We start from the raw sequence: 16,284 nt of genomic DNA on the forward strand, positions 1-16,284 counted from the left end.
CTGCTACTCCTCTGCACAACGTCTGATTGACAGGAATACTGTTTCGGTTATTGGCAGAACCGAGGCAGAAAGCTTAAGCTATGACATCGTTTGGGTGCAACCGAGGCATATAGTGATTATATTTTTTATTTTCTTTTATTTTCTGCTAGTATAGGCACCGATTGTTGTTAAAAACCGAAGCAGTATACCATTAGTACCTCGGTTTTTTTGCTAACCGAGGCAATATATCCTGTTTATCAGCCCCTCTCCCGCGACGTTTCCATTCTTCTCGCGCGAACTCTCGCCTCTCGTTCTCCGTCATCGTCGCCCCACCACGCCGTTCAGTCCCCGCCACACTCCGGTGTTCTCACGCAAGAAGGAGCATCGCAGTGCTTCCTGGCCAGCTTCTCGGCAACGTCGTGGCCAGCTTCTCGTCTCCGGTCTTCTCCTGCAACAGCGTTGGTGCCTCGTCGCTGCCTCGCCACCGCGCTCCGTCTGCCTCGCCGCCGCGCTCCGTCTGCAACGTCGCCGGCGTGCTGTCTCCCCACCACTGCAGCAGCGCTCCGTCCCCATAGCCAGCACGCTCCCTACTGTGTCCACTACACCGCCGTGGTCTCTCCCCATTGTCGCCATTCTCTACGAAAATTGGTAATTTTTATTGGATTCATATTGATTTTGTGTTGTTATATTATTATCTAAATAATTTATGTGTTTGTATGACTAAGAATTAGTTAGATGGATTGATTATGCATTTGTTTGAAAAATGGTGTTTGGAAAATAGAAATTTTTTATAGTAATGTTTGTATATGTATGTTGATAGGAATAACTTATGAACAGAACTTAGAAGAAAGGAATTCAAAAAATGGAAGTGAAGTTAGTTAAAAAAGTAAAGATTGAGTATTTTAAAAAGAATTGATTCAAAGAGTGTAACTCAAGGTAGTTAACAAAATATAAGACATAAAAAAATAACAAGATAGATAGATTTTGAGAATTGACGTTATTTACTCTTGGTTGAATATATTGTTTGCTTGAATATATTGCATGTTGCATATGTTATTATTTGTTTGGTTGAATATATATTGTTGTTGTAATTTAGCCTTAGTTTCCCGTTTGAGATTCAATACAAAAATTATTTACTATCTCCAGACTTTTTGAACAAATTTACTTTTTACAAATGGAAATAGAGGAGATGGTAATAATAATTTACAAGTATTGAATCTTGAATTGTCCGGTTGGACAGTTTAAGAAGAGTAATAACTTTTTCATAGTTTATTATAACATATCAATTTTAATATACATGTCTTAAATTTCATGAAAATTTGTCGTTGTGTTTTGTATTGATCTTCGGGTGCATATTTGATTGTGACTTATAATCACTTTCATTTCGTGTAACCTGAAGACCAATGCGAAATGCTGGCAAAATTTCGTGAAATTTAAGATATGTTGTTTAAAATTGATATGTTTAATAAACTAAAAAAAGTGAATCTTCTTGAATGGGATAGGGTCAAACCTTGAATACAAACACGATCAAAGTGATCATTCAAGATTATTGAAATTGTGTAAACAATTTCAGTAAACATGCGTACGGATAGAGGGTGGATTAATTTACCCCGCATCAGCACTGAGTACGAGAGAGGGGTAGAAGACTTTATAGAGTTTGCGCAACGTAATGCGAGTACAAGTGGTGATGATGAAGTCAAGTTCAGATGTCCGTGTGTGAACTGTTTAAATGGGAGGAAGTTGAACGCAACTGATATTAGGGAACATCTTATCTGTGATGGTTTCATACGAAGTTATACAACATGGATATGGCACGGCGAATTAACAGACTTTCCAACTGTCTCTCCAACTGAAAATGTTTATGATTCCACAATGGATATGGTAGATGAAGCAGAAGAAGACAACTTAGAGGACATGATCCGCGATGTTGGCGCAGAAGCTTTTGCCCAAGCGCATGTGTATGAAATGATGTCCACTGATGCGGAGACTCCTTTGTATACGGGTTCAACTAAGTTCACACGGTTGTCAGCGGTGTTAAGGCTCATGAATTTAAAGGCGAGCAATGGATGGAGTGATAAGAGTTTTACAGAATTGTTGTCGTTGTTGAATGAAATGCTGCCAGATGGAAATACGTTACCTAATCGTAATTATGATGCCAAAAAAATTCTTTGTCCGATGGGTATGGAATATAAACGGATACATGCATGTCCGAATGATTGCATATTATATAGGAATGAGAATGAAGTTTTGATAAAGTGTCCAAAATGTGGGTTATCACGATACAAGTCGAAAAACGGTGAAGAAGGTGGCATCACAGAAAAGAATGGTTCTGCTTTGAAAGTAGTTTGGTACCTTCCACTAGTTGCCAGACTTAAGCGTTTGTTTGCGAATCCCAAAGACGCTAAAAACCTAAGATGGCATGCAGATGAGAGAACAACTGATGGGATGCTTCGTCATCCGGCTGATTCCAAGCAATGGAAAATTATTGATCAAGAATTCCCCCAATTTGGTGAAGAATGTAGAAATCTTAGGTTTGGCTTAGCTACTGATGGAATGAATCCATTTGGTAATTTAAGTACCAATCACAGTTGTTGGCCAGTTATCCTGATAATTTACAACTTATCTCCTGGATTGTGCATGAAAAGAAAGTACATGATGTTGTCAATGTTGATATCTGGTCCAAAGCAGCCTGGAAATGACATCGATGTTTATCTAAGGCCACTAGTTGAAGACTTGAAGTTGTTGTGGGTTGATGGGGTTGAAATATTTGATGCCTTTGCTTCAGAAACTTTCATGATGCATGCCATGTTATTTTGCACCATTAATGACTTCCCAACTTATGGTAATTTGTCGGGGTACAGTGTGAAGGGTCATAAAGCATGTCCTATTTGTGAAGAAAACACTGCAGCTCAACAATTAAAACACGGAAGGAAGACAGTGTATATGCGTCATCGGCGATTTTTACAATCTAATCATCCATATCGAAGGTTAAAGAAAGCATTCAATGGAGAACAAGAGAAAGACAATGCACCCATTCCACTTACTGGACTTGAAGTTGTTGAGAAAGTTAATAAAGTACATCATCAATTTGGAAAACGTCGAAGAAGTCTTCTGTAGCGACCCCTTGGAAGAAGAAATCAATATTCTTTGATCTTCCATATTGGTCAAAGTTAGATGTTAGACATTGCATAGATGTCATGCATGTTGAGAAAAATGTTTGTGATAGCTTGATTGGTACACTACTAAACATCCAGGGAAAAACAAATTTGATGATATCCAGACATACATCACCACCTGCTTTGGAACGGGGAAGGAGATATATTTTCTCCCTTATATACATGGGTAAGTGAAGTTTGTTAACTTCAACACATTCATTTATTAATTTTGGTATATCATTCATAAGTTATTACCAATTTCAGGTGTCATTGGCAGCTACTTGTGATCTCCGTACCGGAGAACACGGCTGTTTGGTTTTGTTCATTGCATAAGTCTCCTCCCAGCCCTCTTAGACATGCAGTAGATTGGTAAGAATCTCAATGTCTGGTCCTTTTTTTTATATAAATGTATGCTAAAAGAATTTCTTTTGATAGTTCCCTTGCAGCACATATGATGTTATCTGGGAGATCTACTGCTATAGCTAAAAAGCTTGCATGGGTTTCTCTTAAGGTTTGGTATTTTAGTCCATACTTTGTTACATTTGCTTCCATTCAAATGATGTTACTTAACATTTTATAATTATGATGATATATTGTAGTGTAATAGACAAATGGGGTCATACGAATGTGGTTACTACGTTATGTTTTGGATGATGACCATCATTCGTGCACATTACACCACTGGATGGGAAACGGTAATATTTAGGTTTGAATTTTATGTTCTCTATATTTGGATTTCATATACACTAATTGAAATCATTGTACTTTATGTAGAGATTTAATAGGACTGCTCCAATTCCAGAGAAGTCAATCCAACTTGTGAGGAAAACACTTGCAAGATATGTAATTCATTTATATAATAGTATGTAGTAGTAGATATTAGGATATACTAAGTTTTAAGTTTATGTTTCTAAGTTGTTTTATGCTTTTCTACGTTACTATAAATTGAACATGTACATTGCATTGATTTATGCTTGGTCCCTTGATTTATGATTGCATTGGATTTATTTATGCTTTTAAGAATTTGATTTATGATTTGATTCAATAAATTTATGTTTTAATATAGATTTCATTTAAAATATATGTTTCTGCAACATTCTGGACTGTTCTGGTTATTGAAAAATATGCAGGTCTGTTTTTGTGAATGGGAATGTTGCAGAAACAGACACCATTTTAAAAAAAAAACGTACTTATATGCCTCGGTTCTGGTCAAAACCGATGTCGAAAGACCACTTACGGCCTCGGTTGTGGTCAAACCCGAAGCAGAATGTGTAGCAAAGGAGGAAAAAAAAATTGAATCTACTGCCTCGGTTCAGGACACACCCGAGGCAGTAAAGTGGAACTTACGACCTCGGTTGAGAAGAACCGAGGCCTAATGTGCTACGAACAAATAAATTAAAAAAACGTAAATCTTTTATGCTTCGGGTGGGGCTCAACCGAGGCGGTAGAGTGGGACTTTATGCCTCGGTTGCCAACCGAGACCAAAAGTGTCTAACTTTTTACCTCGCCTGAATATGTCTCGGTTCGTAAACCGCTGCCTATAGCCAAAAATAATCGCTGTCGTTTCCCCTTTTTGTACTAGTGATTATTATGTCTGTTCTCAGATTATTTAAAAATGTCTAATACTACACTGTATAACTTAAGATGAAAGATACATTGAAAGTATATATTAATGCAAATCTTATTTTAAAAAACAATTTTATAATATTGAATTAGACTTAAAATTAATATGTTAACATTTGAAATTTTGAACATTTTGACTTAATAATTTAAGGAGGGAGGTGAAGAAGTGTGAGTGTAATGTAAGAGGAAGAATAGGTGAGTGATGAATGTTGTAAGAAGGAGGGGTGGGTGGGGTTAAATTGTGAAAGGAAATGACGTTGAAATGAAATTGAAGAGGAAATGGGGTCCTAGGTGAAGTAGAATTTTTGGACAAAAGAGTGTACAAATTGTCTACAAGTGTGAGTATGTAGTTGCCATGTCCCCTTCTTGGACTACACAGGATTTATGAAGAAGACATGAGGTGGGAAAAAATAAATAAAATAAATAAATAAATAAAAATGTGAATATTTTTGTTGAATAATTTTACGTAGTGTTTAAGTGTTGAAGTTAAGTTGGGTGAGTGTGCGTGGCAGGGATAGTGGCCCCGTAAGGTCCTTCTCATGTCTCCAAATTTCAACCCCTTTCCTCAATTTCTTCTACCGCACTTTCTCACTCTTATCTTCCAACCTTCGTTTTCAGATCTTATCATTTTAGTTTAATCCAAATTTGTTTTTGTAGAAAATATAAATGTGATTTTAAGTCACACTATGTAAAAATGAAACACATAAAAATTCATAAATCCATTATTTTAAAGTTATAAACTGAAAATAATATCATTTTCTTATGTAGTTTAATTCAGATTTTGTTGATATTATGTCTCTGAGTGAATTTCTTTTTTAAAATCCATCAGTTTCTCAATTATTTTAAATAAAAAAAAATACTTAAAAGTGAAAACAAGTTGATTACGTATTTAAGTTGCATTTATATATTAGAATGTAGTCATATGTCTAATTATCATGAAATTTGTAATATATTTTTTTTACATTAAGAAATGAACATTTTAACATTATAAAACAAATTTATAAAATAACATTTACATCTTATTTATATATAACACAATTTAATTTAATTTTTAATTGAAATGATATTTTTAAATGTGGCAAATAAAGAAATATTTAAGGTATGTTCTAATTAAAATATAATCTCTCCATATAGGTGAAACAGTGAAGATATATAATGCATCGATTTACCTTTAATTTTAAATTTTTTTAAGATAAATATTTTATAACATAAAATAATAAAGAGTTTTATATTTGGAAAAAATATATATGATAAAATAGTAAATACTCGAGTTAACTAATATCACTCGGACTTGAAAGTCGAGTTTGAGTTTTTTTACTTGTTTATGAACTTTTCAAGACGAAAATATATTATGGATTCTCCCATTCTATGCATTACTTGCAGAAGTTTGTTGAGAAATAAAAAATATATATTTTGACATAATAAGTTTTTGACTATGAATTTGATATAAATATTATTTATTTTGGTTTTAATTATGGTGCATGGAGTGGAGAATTTAATTTCGATATTGTACATGAACTGTGAAATAAAACAAAATATGTATTGGTTGGTAGTAGTGAAGTGGGGAACAACTAATGCACGATTGAATGAAATGGTTGGTTTCAGAACCCCACCAAGAATAAAGTGTCTCATAAAATTTCATGTTCTTTATTATTCCTTTTATTTTTCTATCATTTTTCTTTTATTCATTTTTGTTCTAGGATATGGTGTTCATTATTATCAACTCATAATCATTCGTTAAATGCTGCTAATTAATTTTATTTAGGAGAAAATCAACATTCAAATAAATCAAAAAAAGAAACGAGATCCACTATCAGTTGTTTGAAGTTTTCTTTTCAATAATTTAGAAATAAAAAAATAGAGCGAGAATAATAAGGTGATAGTACAAAAAAAATGAAACATTTTAAAACAGCCATCTGCATCTGTACTACATGACAGTGCATTACATTCACAATTAATGTCCAACAAATTAATTAAATACGCTGGCTCAAAATATTTAATCTTTTACCATTTTTCTTTTAATATTTGGGCTGTTATGGCTCAATAACAAGGTTCTGTTGGACTGTTTCTTTCTGCACCTTCTTTCTTCTTTTTTCACCCCATAGATGTGATGAAATGACAAATTTATTCTTTCTTCTTCTGTGTTTAGTCTTTGTATCAGGAGAAAAGAAGAAGAATATTTTTTAATTACTTAGAATTTTTTATTTTTTTCGTCAGTAATTTTTTATTGTTGATAATTATTTTAGTTTAGAAATAGTTAAATTTTAAAAATAATGTCAAACAAAAACAATAGTTAAATTAAAAAATACAATTAGTTAAAGGACAAAATAAATGAGATAAATATTTTACTTTAATATTAAAGGATAAAACTAAAAAAAATTATGTATGTACACAAAAAGAGTGAATAACCTTTATATATAATGGCATAGTTACCACGTTACGCAGTCTAGAAAATATTTTTGAATTCAAAATACTAGATTTTGAAATGTAACTTTTGTAATTTATTAGGATTCAACTGTTCAAAAAATACTTTTTAGAATATATCTTTTAAATATAGTTTAGAATGTATATTTTTTAATTGTCTTAATACCTATTTTAGTTTCTATATTTGTCATTTTTTTTCCGAACTTTTTTCATGTTTAAAGTAGTCTCATTCTTTGTAAAATTTATTCAATTTAGTTCGTTTTTAAGGCGTCTAAATCGCTCAAATCTCCTTCGAACATCAATCATAATTCGCGCAACGATCACGAACCTTTTTAAACCAGAATCCTAACCCATGCAGATTGCGTCTAACCCCTAAATCAAAACAGAGATCCTCTATCGTCGTGCAACCTTCATCATCTTCCTCGCACACTATCATCAACACAAATCGCAAAAACTCAATTTGCGATGAATCATCAAATCGCGAAATCGTGTCTCCTCCATGGAAACCTACAAAATTCCAAACCACGCCACCATTAAACTCGTTCAACCTCCATTGATGACGCACTTTTCTTTAAATCACAAAACCCTACAGAAATCATAATCAACAACAAACCATCACCGGACTTTTTTGTCTCCACCACTGACTTCGCGACAATCGGACCAAAAATCTTCAGAAAACCCAAAAAGCAGTTCAGATCCTTGCGCCAACCACCATCTCTTTCGCAACACCATCATGAATCGAATGTGTAAAATGCGAAAACCAATTCGCACCCAATTCTGACCAGAAGTCAACCACCATACCACTAAATTGCGAGCTAGTCACATTGAGCTCTATTGTGTGACAGCTTATTCCGCTTTTCTTACGTGGACTCTACATCGTTAGCGATTTAGATATTGTTAGCGAAAATGACCAAATTGAACAAATTTTATTAAAAAAATGACCATTTTGAATATAAAAAAAAGACTCGATGATCACTTTGAAAAAAATAAAAAAATGTTGGAAGTCCCACATCGACTAGAGATAAGGCCAATTCATAGTTTATAAGTGGGTGCAAACCTCACCCTACAAGCCGGTTTTGTGGGGTTGAGTTAGGCTTAAAGTCCACTTCTAACATGGTATCAGAGTCATGATTAGATCCTATCCTAGCGATAGTTGTTGTTTACTAGGCATATTGTTCCACCCGCTATCGGACCACCCATTAAAAATGTGTAATCCCACGCTCGAGATGTATATATCTCGGCGTGAGGGGGGGTGTTGGAAGTCTCACATCGACTAGAGATAAGGCCAATTCATACTTTATAAGTGGGTGCAAACCTCACCCTATAAGCCGGTTTTGTGGGGTTGAGTTAGGCTTAAAGTCCACTTCTAACAAAAAAAAATTAGAAATCAAAATAGGTATTAAACCTTTTTAATTTGAAAATATATTTTGAATTATATAATCTGAAATACATTTATAAAATGAGGAGCATGAGTAAGTAGATGAAATAGTCTCTCAGCTACCATTGGAAATGGGCTGCTCCAAAAGTAGGTTGGCTCAACTATTGAACCTCTAATAGAAGTTTTTGCCACATACTTGAACAAGGTTTTATTGTTTTGGTACTCAACCAAAAGTTTCCATAAGAGAAACCTGATTCCACCATTAACATAAGCTTGTCAAGTTTCTTTTTAAATATGTATGATTAAACTTATCTTTATTTGTATGGTAATGTGATTATACTTGTGTTAGGGTGATTGATTATATTTGTATTTGTATTGTAGTGTGATTACAATCCTTAATGATTCTTATGTCTAAGACTTGTTGAATATGAATGAGAATTATAATATTCAAGGAGGCAAAATAAATGAAAAAATAACGAGTAATATATTAGAAGTGGGTTTTAAGCCTAACTCAACCCCACAAAACTGACTTGTAAAGTGAGGTTTGCACCTCACTTATATATTATACTTTGGCCTTATTTCTAGTCGATGTGAAACTTCCAACACACCCCCTTCACGCCGAGGTATAGACATCTCGTGCGTGATAGTAGAAATTGGGTGGTCCAATAACGGCCCGATAGCGGGTGGAATAGAAGAATATAGTCCCCACTTAGAACTCGCTAAGATAGACTCTATGGCTCTGATACCATATTAGAAGTGGGTTTTAAGCCTAACTCAACCCCACAAAACCGGCTTGTAAGGTGAGGTTTGCGGTCCGATAACGACCCGATAGCGGGTGGAATAGAAGAATAAAATGCCCACTTAGAACTCGCTAGGATAGACTTTATGTCTCTGATACCATATTAGAAGTGGACTTTAAGCCTAACTCAACCCCACAAAACCGGCTTGTAGGGTGAGGTTTGCACCTCACTTATAAACTATGAATTGACCTTATCTCTAGTCGATGTGGGACTTCCAATACACCCCCTTCACGCCGAGGTATAGACATCTCGTGCGTGATAGTAGAAAGTGGGTGGTCCGATAACGGCCTCATAGCGAGTGGAATAGAAGAATAGAATGCTCACTTAAAACTCATTAGGATAGGCTCCAACTATGGCTCTGATACCATATTAGAAAGTGAGTTTTTAAGCTTAACTCATCCCCACAAAACCGGCTTGTAGGGTGAGGTTTGCACCTCACTTATAAACTATGAATTGGCCTAATCTATAGTCGATGTGGAACTTCCAAGATAATAACAAATATAATATGATTATTACGTATGCATATTTTCATAAATTATGTAATCATACTTTTTGTAGGAATTATATGCATTTTTATTTACATGATATTATGAGTTAAATTTATTATAAATATTATTAACACAGCAACTTTTGATTAACTTACTGAATACGTGTTTGGTTGTCGAAATTAATTAAGTAATATTTTTTTCTTACATTTTTACTAGAGCCAGGAGAATACTAGATAGACATTTGCTATATAATTATTTAAATAAGGAAATCAGCCATGGACTTTTTGTATTTGAAAACGAAAATAAATACAACATTTTATATAATAAAAAGATAGAAATTCAAATAAGAATTTTAGATTTTTGTAATAAAAAAGTTAGAAATTAGATTTACATATTTAGTGAAAATGAAAAGGTTGACTGACATATAAGAAAAAAAATTACAAACATTAATTTTAATTTTTAGGTTTTATGTTGAAAATGATATCATATTCAATTATATGTGAAACTCGAACCTTCCTAAAAGGTGTTTAAGTGTCTGAAAACAAATATGTAACATTGAGGTGGGAAAATAGAAATCTAAATTTGCAACATGACTTTGGAAGAATGACCATAATTAATTAATTAAAAAATCATTATTAATTATAAACCTAAAACATGATCAACACACGTAAAATCCACTAAACAAACATATTTTTTATTTATTTATTTTCACTATCTAGTTTAATTCAATTAGTTAAGAATACATTTTTCGTTTATTTCTCTTTTCTTTTTTCTTTTTCACTTTTTTACTATCTACTATAAAGAGAAGGACATTATATACAAAGAAATGGGTTGGTTTGGACTTGATAAGGGAAGGGCGAGCCCAATGGCAAGAATTTTTATTTAGTTTAGAACTCACTTTTTGAGAGCAGTCTATTAAGCAAATTTAAGCTGGGCCTCTAGAGAAAGAGGAATAAACTTAGATTTTATTTTATTTTTTAATAAAATCACGGAAAACTCTTAGAATATTATATCGAAAAGCATTGGTTAAGAAGAAATATAAAGTCCCTCCATCTGGAAAGCTTGTGCTGAATTGTGTCTGGCCATGTTGTAGGGTTTGGTGGTAAAGTATCTGAATGTGTAAGGTTGATGTAGCCATCAAGACCTGCACTGTTTGCTACTTTGCTTGGATGCATTGAGGTTTTCTTTTTCCTTTTTCTGTCTTCTTTTTCAGCTGTTGATACCAGTTCTGTCTCATAATGCAAACAGACAATGGATGCTAAAACCTATGTCTTGGAATATGGTATTTGCTTCCTCTATGATTGAGTTTAACAAAAATTACACGGTAAAATATAAAGTGAAGAATTAATATTACAAAAAGTTATTTCTATTAATGAACTTTTTTTCTCTTTATCTAACTCATATATATCTTCCTACTAAATTTCTTACAGAATCTGCACTTACAGATATTTTTATATCCAGCATGGCCTTTCAATCATCTTTATCACCGAATATTGGCACATGTTGTTGCTTCTGCCACTCTAAGCATGCGGCAGTGGAAACATGGAAACTACTTCAGAATTTTACAACAAAATAGTATATAAATGAATGCCGGTCTAAAAAATTTACAGCAATTATATAACTTGTATTTTTATATTAAATATTTATATTTGAAAATAACTATTAGTTCATTATAAAAAATTAAAAGTGATATGATATAAAACATGAAGTACAACTGGGCTGCAAACTTTGTGATGTGTTATGATCCATTCATCAATGGTAGATGTTTAGAAAAAAATTACTTTGATCTTGTTTTTGTTTTCTTGAATTATAATTTTCATAATAAGAAATTCTCAGAAAAATAGACTGAATCTATTTGTTTGAATTTAAATATTAAAGTGAGGATAGAAATTTTGTGAATCGTTAAGAAGTATAAAAACCAAAAATAGATTTTTCACACTTGTTGAAGTTTAAGAGAATGAGAAAGACATAAAAGACAAGATGAAGAAAGAGAAAAGTGAAAGCGGTGAATGGGAAAGAGGACAAAGAATTTTGTGCTTTTCACAGTTTTATCTGTGATAAGCAGCGGCAAAAGAAAGAGCTTTTTTAGGTGTCTTCTCTATCTGTCAATCATAACCTCTCACTCTTCAAATTCATTCTCTTCTCTTTTCGTTTTCCTTTCCCTTTTCATCCTTTCTTGCATTCTCTCCTCAGTTGCACTCATCATTTGCAGCCCACAGTGAAAAACCACACTGGTTTCTCACCATACTTCATAAGGGAAAAAGAAGCATGGGCCCCACTTATCCAACAACTCATCACACCATGTCACTTCACCGTGAGTGACCCGTGTTCAACAATCTCTCTTGTTTTAAGGTTTCTTTTGCTTGTTATAATGGTAACGACATGGTATAGACACACAAAATAATAATAATCAGACATTAAAAACTGTGTATGCTTTGGGTCTTTGAGACGAGAGACACTGTTAGATTTCCAAGACCTCTCTTTTTTTACACACAAACAAACAAAACAATAGGGAATTTTTATTTTTTTGCTATATTTCTCCCATCAGATCACTGCATAATCATAATGCTGTTTCTCTTATATCATCTCTTCTGATCCATTTCTCTCTCTCTCAAAGGTCCTCCTGTGTCAGGGTCTCAGAAGAGAGAGATCACATACCTTGCACACAAGTCACACAACTCGTGCTGGGCTTCAGAAAGACTGAAACTTTCTCCCTAAAAACTTGTGGGTATTAATGATCTTTGCCTCACTGGGTCATTACATGAAGATTCTCAACTTGGGTGCTCAAAATGTTGGTCACTACTGAGGACAAGTCTCATGTTGTTGTCGTTGACATACACAGTGATGGCTGTTGTCAACGGAGCTCGGCCACCGATGAGGGGTGTTCTGACGCCACCGACCGGTCGCATGAGGAGCAAAGGTCTTCCCATGATCCTGGCTCTGAGATAGTAGGAGTGTGTGAGAAGGAGAGAAGATCCTCTGCTTCAGAGTGTTCGGTGGAGGTGGATCTGGAGGAGGATTCAGTCCCCGAAGTTAAGGTGCATTTGGATAAAGTGGAGAGGGATTGTAGGATTTGCCATCTCAGCATGGATATGACCAACCATGAATCTGGTACTCCCATTGAGCTGGGATGCTCTTGCAAGGATGATTTGGCTGCTGCTCACAAGCAGTGTGCTGAGGCTTGGTTCAAGATCAAGGGCAACAAGTAAGTACACTTTTATGTCTTTGGAATGGCTTGGTTCCTGGAAAGTATTGTGATATTGTAAGATTGATCAACACACCACTTTTAAGTTCTTGGAGTTTTTCTTTTGGACTGAAGTTATGAACAAGGTACCTGGTGGTCTTGCTTTAGTTTGAGATATGGATAATCTATTCTTTTCCCCAAATCTGGTGCTTTGAGTTGACTTGTCTGTTTTGTTGCTTCTTGCCCTATAGCAATTTACCCTGTGCTTATAATACCAAGAGAATTTGGGATAATAATGCAGGTTCTTCTTTTTCTGTAAGAAGGTCATTGTGTCAGCTAAATTAGGCCACATGGTTTAGGTAAATATTAAATGCTTAAAGAAAAATGTTGGAAGGGGAGATGAAAGTATCATATTTGCAGATTGGACTGTCCAAGCATGTTTGATTTGCTTATGTACCTCTGTATCCAGTTGATTGTGAATAAATTGAATTTCAAAAGTATGCTTGAGAGAGTGAGGTTTTGGAGGATAACAATAAATATTTTCTCATTTTTGTAATTTTTAAATAAAGAAATGTTATGATATTCTAACCTTTTGTTTATTTGAATGAACAATATAGAACTTTTAATTAAAAAACAACAATTTTTTTAAACCTCACTTGTTGAATGTTTGAAAGCTTTATTTATTTATTTATTTTTTAAAAACTAATCTTGCCTTCAATGCTTTGTTACTTTTAACGAGACACCATGTATGGTCCATAAGTAAAAGTCTACGTGATATGAGAAATTTCATGTAAAAGAAGGATTTTGTAAAAACAGTACATTTATGGAGGTGGGTGTAGTTTCCCAATCAAGAATGTTAACCTGAGAGATTAGTATAACCATCTCTTTATTCATTGATCTGACCCTCGTCATTAAATATTCATTCCTTTATCTTTCTTTCAAAGAAATCATGATCAAGTGTATATTATTCAAGAGGACTTTTGTGACCCATTGACACCTGAATTTCATGAAATAATAATCACCAATTCTTGACAAGCTCTTCTAATTTTCAAAGTCAAAAATCTCCTAAAGGATAGTCAAATGGTGGGTGTGCCAAGAGAAAGATAATTTAAGAAGTTAAAAATATAGTTCTATGGGTTTCTTGGATGAGTAAGAGGAAAGTTGAAATTTTGGGAATGAAAATCAGAGTGAAGAGTGGGTATGTATGATGTAGAAACAGTTCAGGTTGATTTCAGTTTGAAGTTTGGAAAGTAATTCTGTGAGTTGCATATAAAGAATTTCAATAAGCTAAATAAAGAAAAAGAAAATTGTTGTCTCCAATATATAGTCAAATTATACTCGTTACAGATCAGATTTGATCTGGCTTTCCATACTTAGCAGCACTAGATAAATTAAACTGCTGCAAGTGTGAAACTTACTTCTATGACATTTTTGCTCTTGTTTATACTTCATTTACCTATTTTTGCTTCTATTTATTGAATTTGCTCTGTAGTTGTGACATTCTAGCGATCCTGAAAGTTACTAACTTTAAGTGGGTCATTGTTATTTTGTAGTATTTGTAGGGTGGCCAAGTGCCATGCATAGATCGGATCATTGAAAAAAGTATTTTTGTAAAAAAATGGCCTACTTCGAGTTTTGATGTATTTTTTTTATCATTGAAATTGTAAGAGTTTCTACTTTGTAAAATTTCACTTTAACAACATTTAAAGGCTAAAGCATATGAGTTTCTTTATGTCTGCATTGGGTTAAAATGCTGAAAACCTAGAGAGAAGCCAAAAAATGAATAAATCTAATGGTTAACACGTAGAAAGCTAAATGAAATTTGCTGTCCCATTTGAGATGATATTTTCTTCTTTTTACTGTTCTATTTTCAGAAAGAAATATGCTGTTTTACTAGTGGGACTGCAAAACACCAAGCCATAAGAGAAAATCAGAGACTTTAATTCATATAAAAGAAACAAGATGACCATTCGGAATTGTTTTCTTGACAGCCTTGTGTGAAAACATAAAAGCAGAAGCAGAAAACGAAACTATCCAATCATTGTTTCTCTCACGATAACTTTCTCGTGCTTTTACCTTCTAAAACACCTATGGTATAGTATATAGTAGAAAAAAGCATATTTGATGATCCGAATGTAGTATTTACAGTGCTCTGCCCATCGTAGAGTTATAAAAATTATGGCAACATGATATCAAAACATGCACACTTGTGCAGTAAGTTTACTTCAATTGAGTGCACCAATGTTACACTTTTACATGTAATAGACTTGAAGTTGTACTGAGTATTTGATCTGTATGATTAACAGAACATGTGAAATCTGTGGATCAATTGCACGCAATGTAGCTGGAGCTATTGAAATTCAAATGACAGAACAATGGAATGAGGGAAATGATGGTTCGACGGCAGCACAATCTGGAGCCGCAGGAGCCACAGAAAATAGAAATTTCTGGCAGGGTCATCGTTTTTTGAACTTCCTGCTAGCATGTATGGTGTTTGCCTTTGTGATATCATGGCTCTTTCACTTTAATGTACCCTCTTGAATTCCTGTTTAACTTGAGGATGAAACAGGTTAAGATGATGGAGGGTTATTAGACCCTCTTCAATTCCTCTTAACACAGGTATCAAACTCAATACCTGTGTCTGCATACTTCATGGATCTTTATGCTCATTTTCTCAATCAAATTTATATAAAATGCTCGTTGTCTATCTTAGAACTTTCAAAGTTAAACTCTTGTCATTTCTATCAAACTTATTCCTAATTCATACTTCCTCCAATGGTGATCCACTTTCTTGGTTAAGCAAAAAAGAACATGCAACTCTTCAATACATACAAAACCCTCCTTAGGAAGTTTATACTTGATAACCTTAAGCTAAAGTTGGTTCAGTTTTATTAGCTTTTAACTTATAATCATGTTATAATTAAAAATGAGAATATTTACGTCAAATTATATCAATTGACCTTTTAATGTGTTTATGAATCTAATTATGAACTTGATTTTGTAAGGATAAATTGGTATAAGTGTTATTCTTTTAACTATTTAAAAAATAGTTATGAGCTATGCTTCAGTTCTTGTACAACTTAGTTGCAAATTATTAAATGGGTTAAATATGTTTTTAGTCTCTAAACTATTGACGGCCGTTTCTGGTTTTCGTCCCTCTTTCAAAATAAGGTACAATTTGGTAAATAAGATACAATTTGGTCTCATTCTTTTCGAAACGTTTGTTTTAGTCCTTGAAAACTAACACCGTTAA

General features: G+C 33.6%; 1 protein-coding gene and 1 long non-coding RNA gene across 3 annotated transcripts; both read left to right on the plus strand.

The window, feature by feature from the left end:
- Positions 1-2,191: 2,191 nt before the first annotated feature.
- LOC128197665 (uncharacterized) lies at positions 2,192-4,011 on the plus strand. The gene is made up of 5 exons (XR_008250289.1): positions 2,192-3,321; positions 3,399-3,503; positions 3,570-3,645; positions 3,734-3,829; positions 3,909-4,011. It is a non-coding gene; the product is annotated as an uncharacterized LOC128197665 (long non-coding RNA).
- Positions 4,012-12,010: 7,999 nt separating this feature from the next.
- Positions 12,011-15,760, plus strand: LOC108337309 (uncharacterized). Of its 2 annotated transcripts, XM_052879844.1 has the most exons (3): positions 12,011-12,161; positions 12,465-13,052; positions 15,338-15,760. In XM_052879844.1, the coding sequence occupies exons 2-3, from the start codon at positions 12,637-12,639 to the stop codon at positions 15,570-15,572; spliced, it is 651 nt and encodes a 216-aa protein (XP_052735804.1). In that variant the 5' UTR covers positions 12,011-12,161; positions 12,465-12,636; the 3' UTR covers positions 15,573-15,760. The 2 variants fall into 2 exon arrangements, with proteins under 2 accessions (XP_052735804.1, XP_017429294.1); XM_017573805.2 differs by lacking the exon at positions 12,011-12,161 and having other exon boundaries at positions 12,255-13,052.
- The last annotated feature ends 524 nt before the right edge of the window (positions 15,761-16,284 follow it).

This window comes from Vigna angularis, chromosome 7 (assembly GCF_016808095.1).
Source record: "Vigna angularis cultivar LongXiaoDou No.4 chromosome 7, ASM1680809v1, whole genome shotgun sequence".
Classification (NCBI taxonomy): domain Eukaryota; kingdom Viridiplantae; phylum Streptophyta; class Magnoliopsida; order Fabales; family Fabaceae; genus Vigna; species Vigna angularis.

Coding starts and splice junctions, on each gene's coding strand:
- LOC108337309 (XM_052879844.1), top strand. CDS start 12,637: ATGTTGGTCACTACTGAGGACAAGTCTCATGTTGTTGTCGTTGACATA. Junction 13,053..15,337: donor TTCAAGATCAAGGGCAACAA/GTAAGTACACTT, acceptor TATGATTAACAG/AACATGTGAAATCTGTGGAT.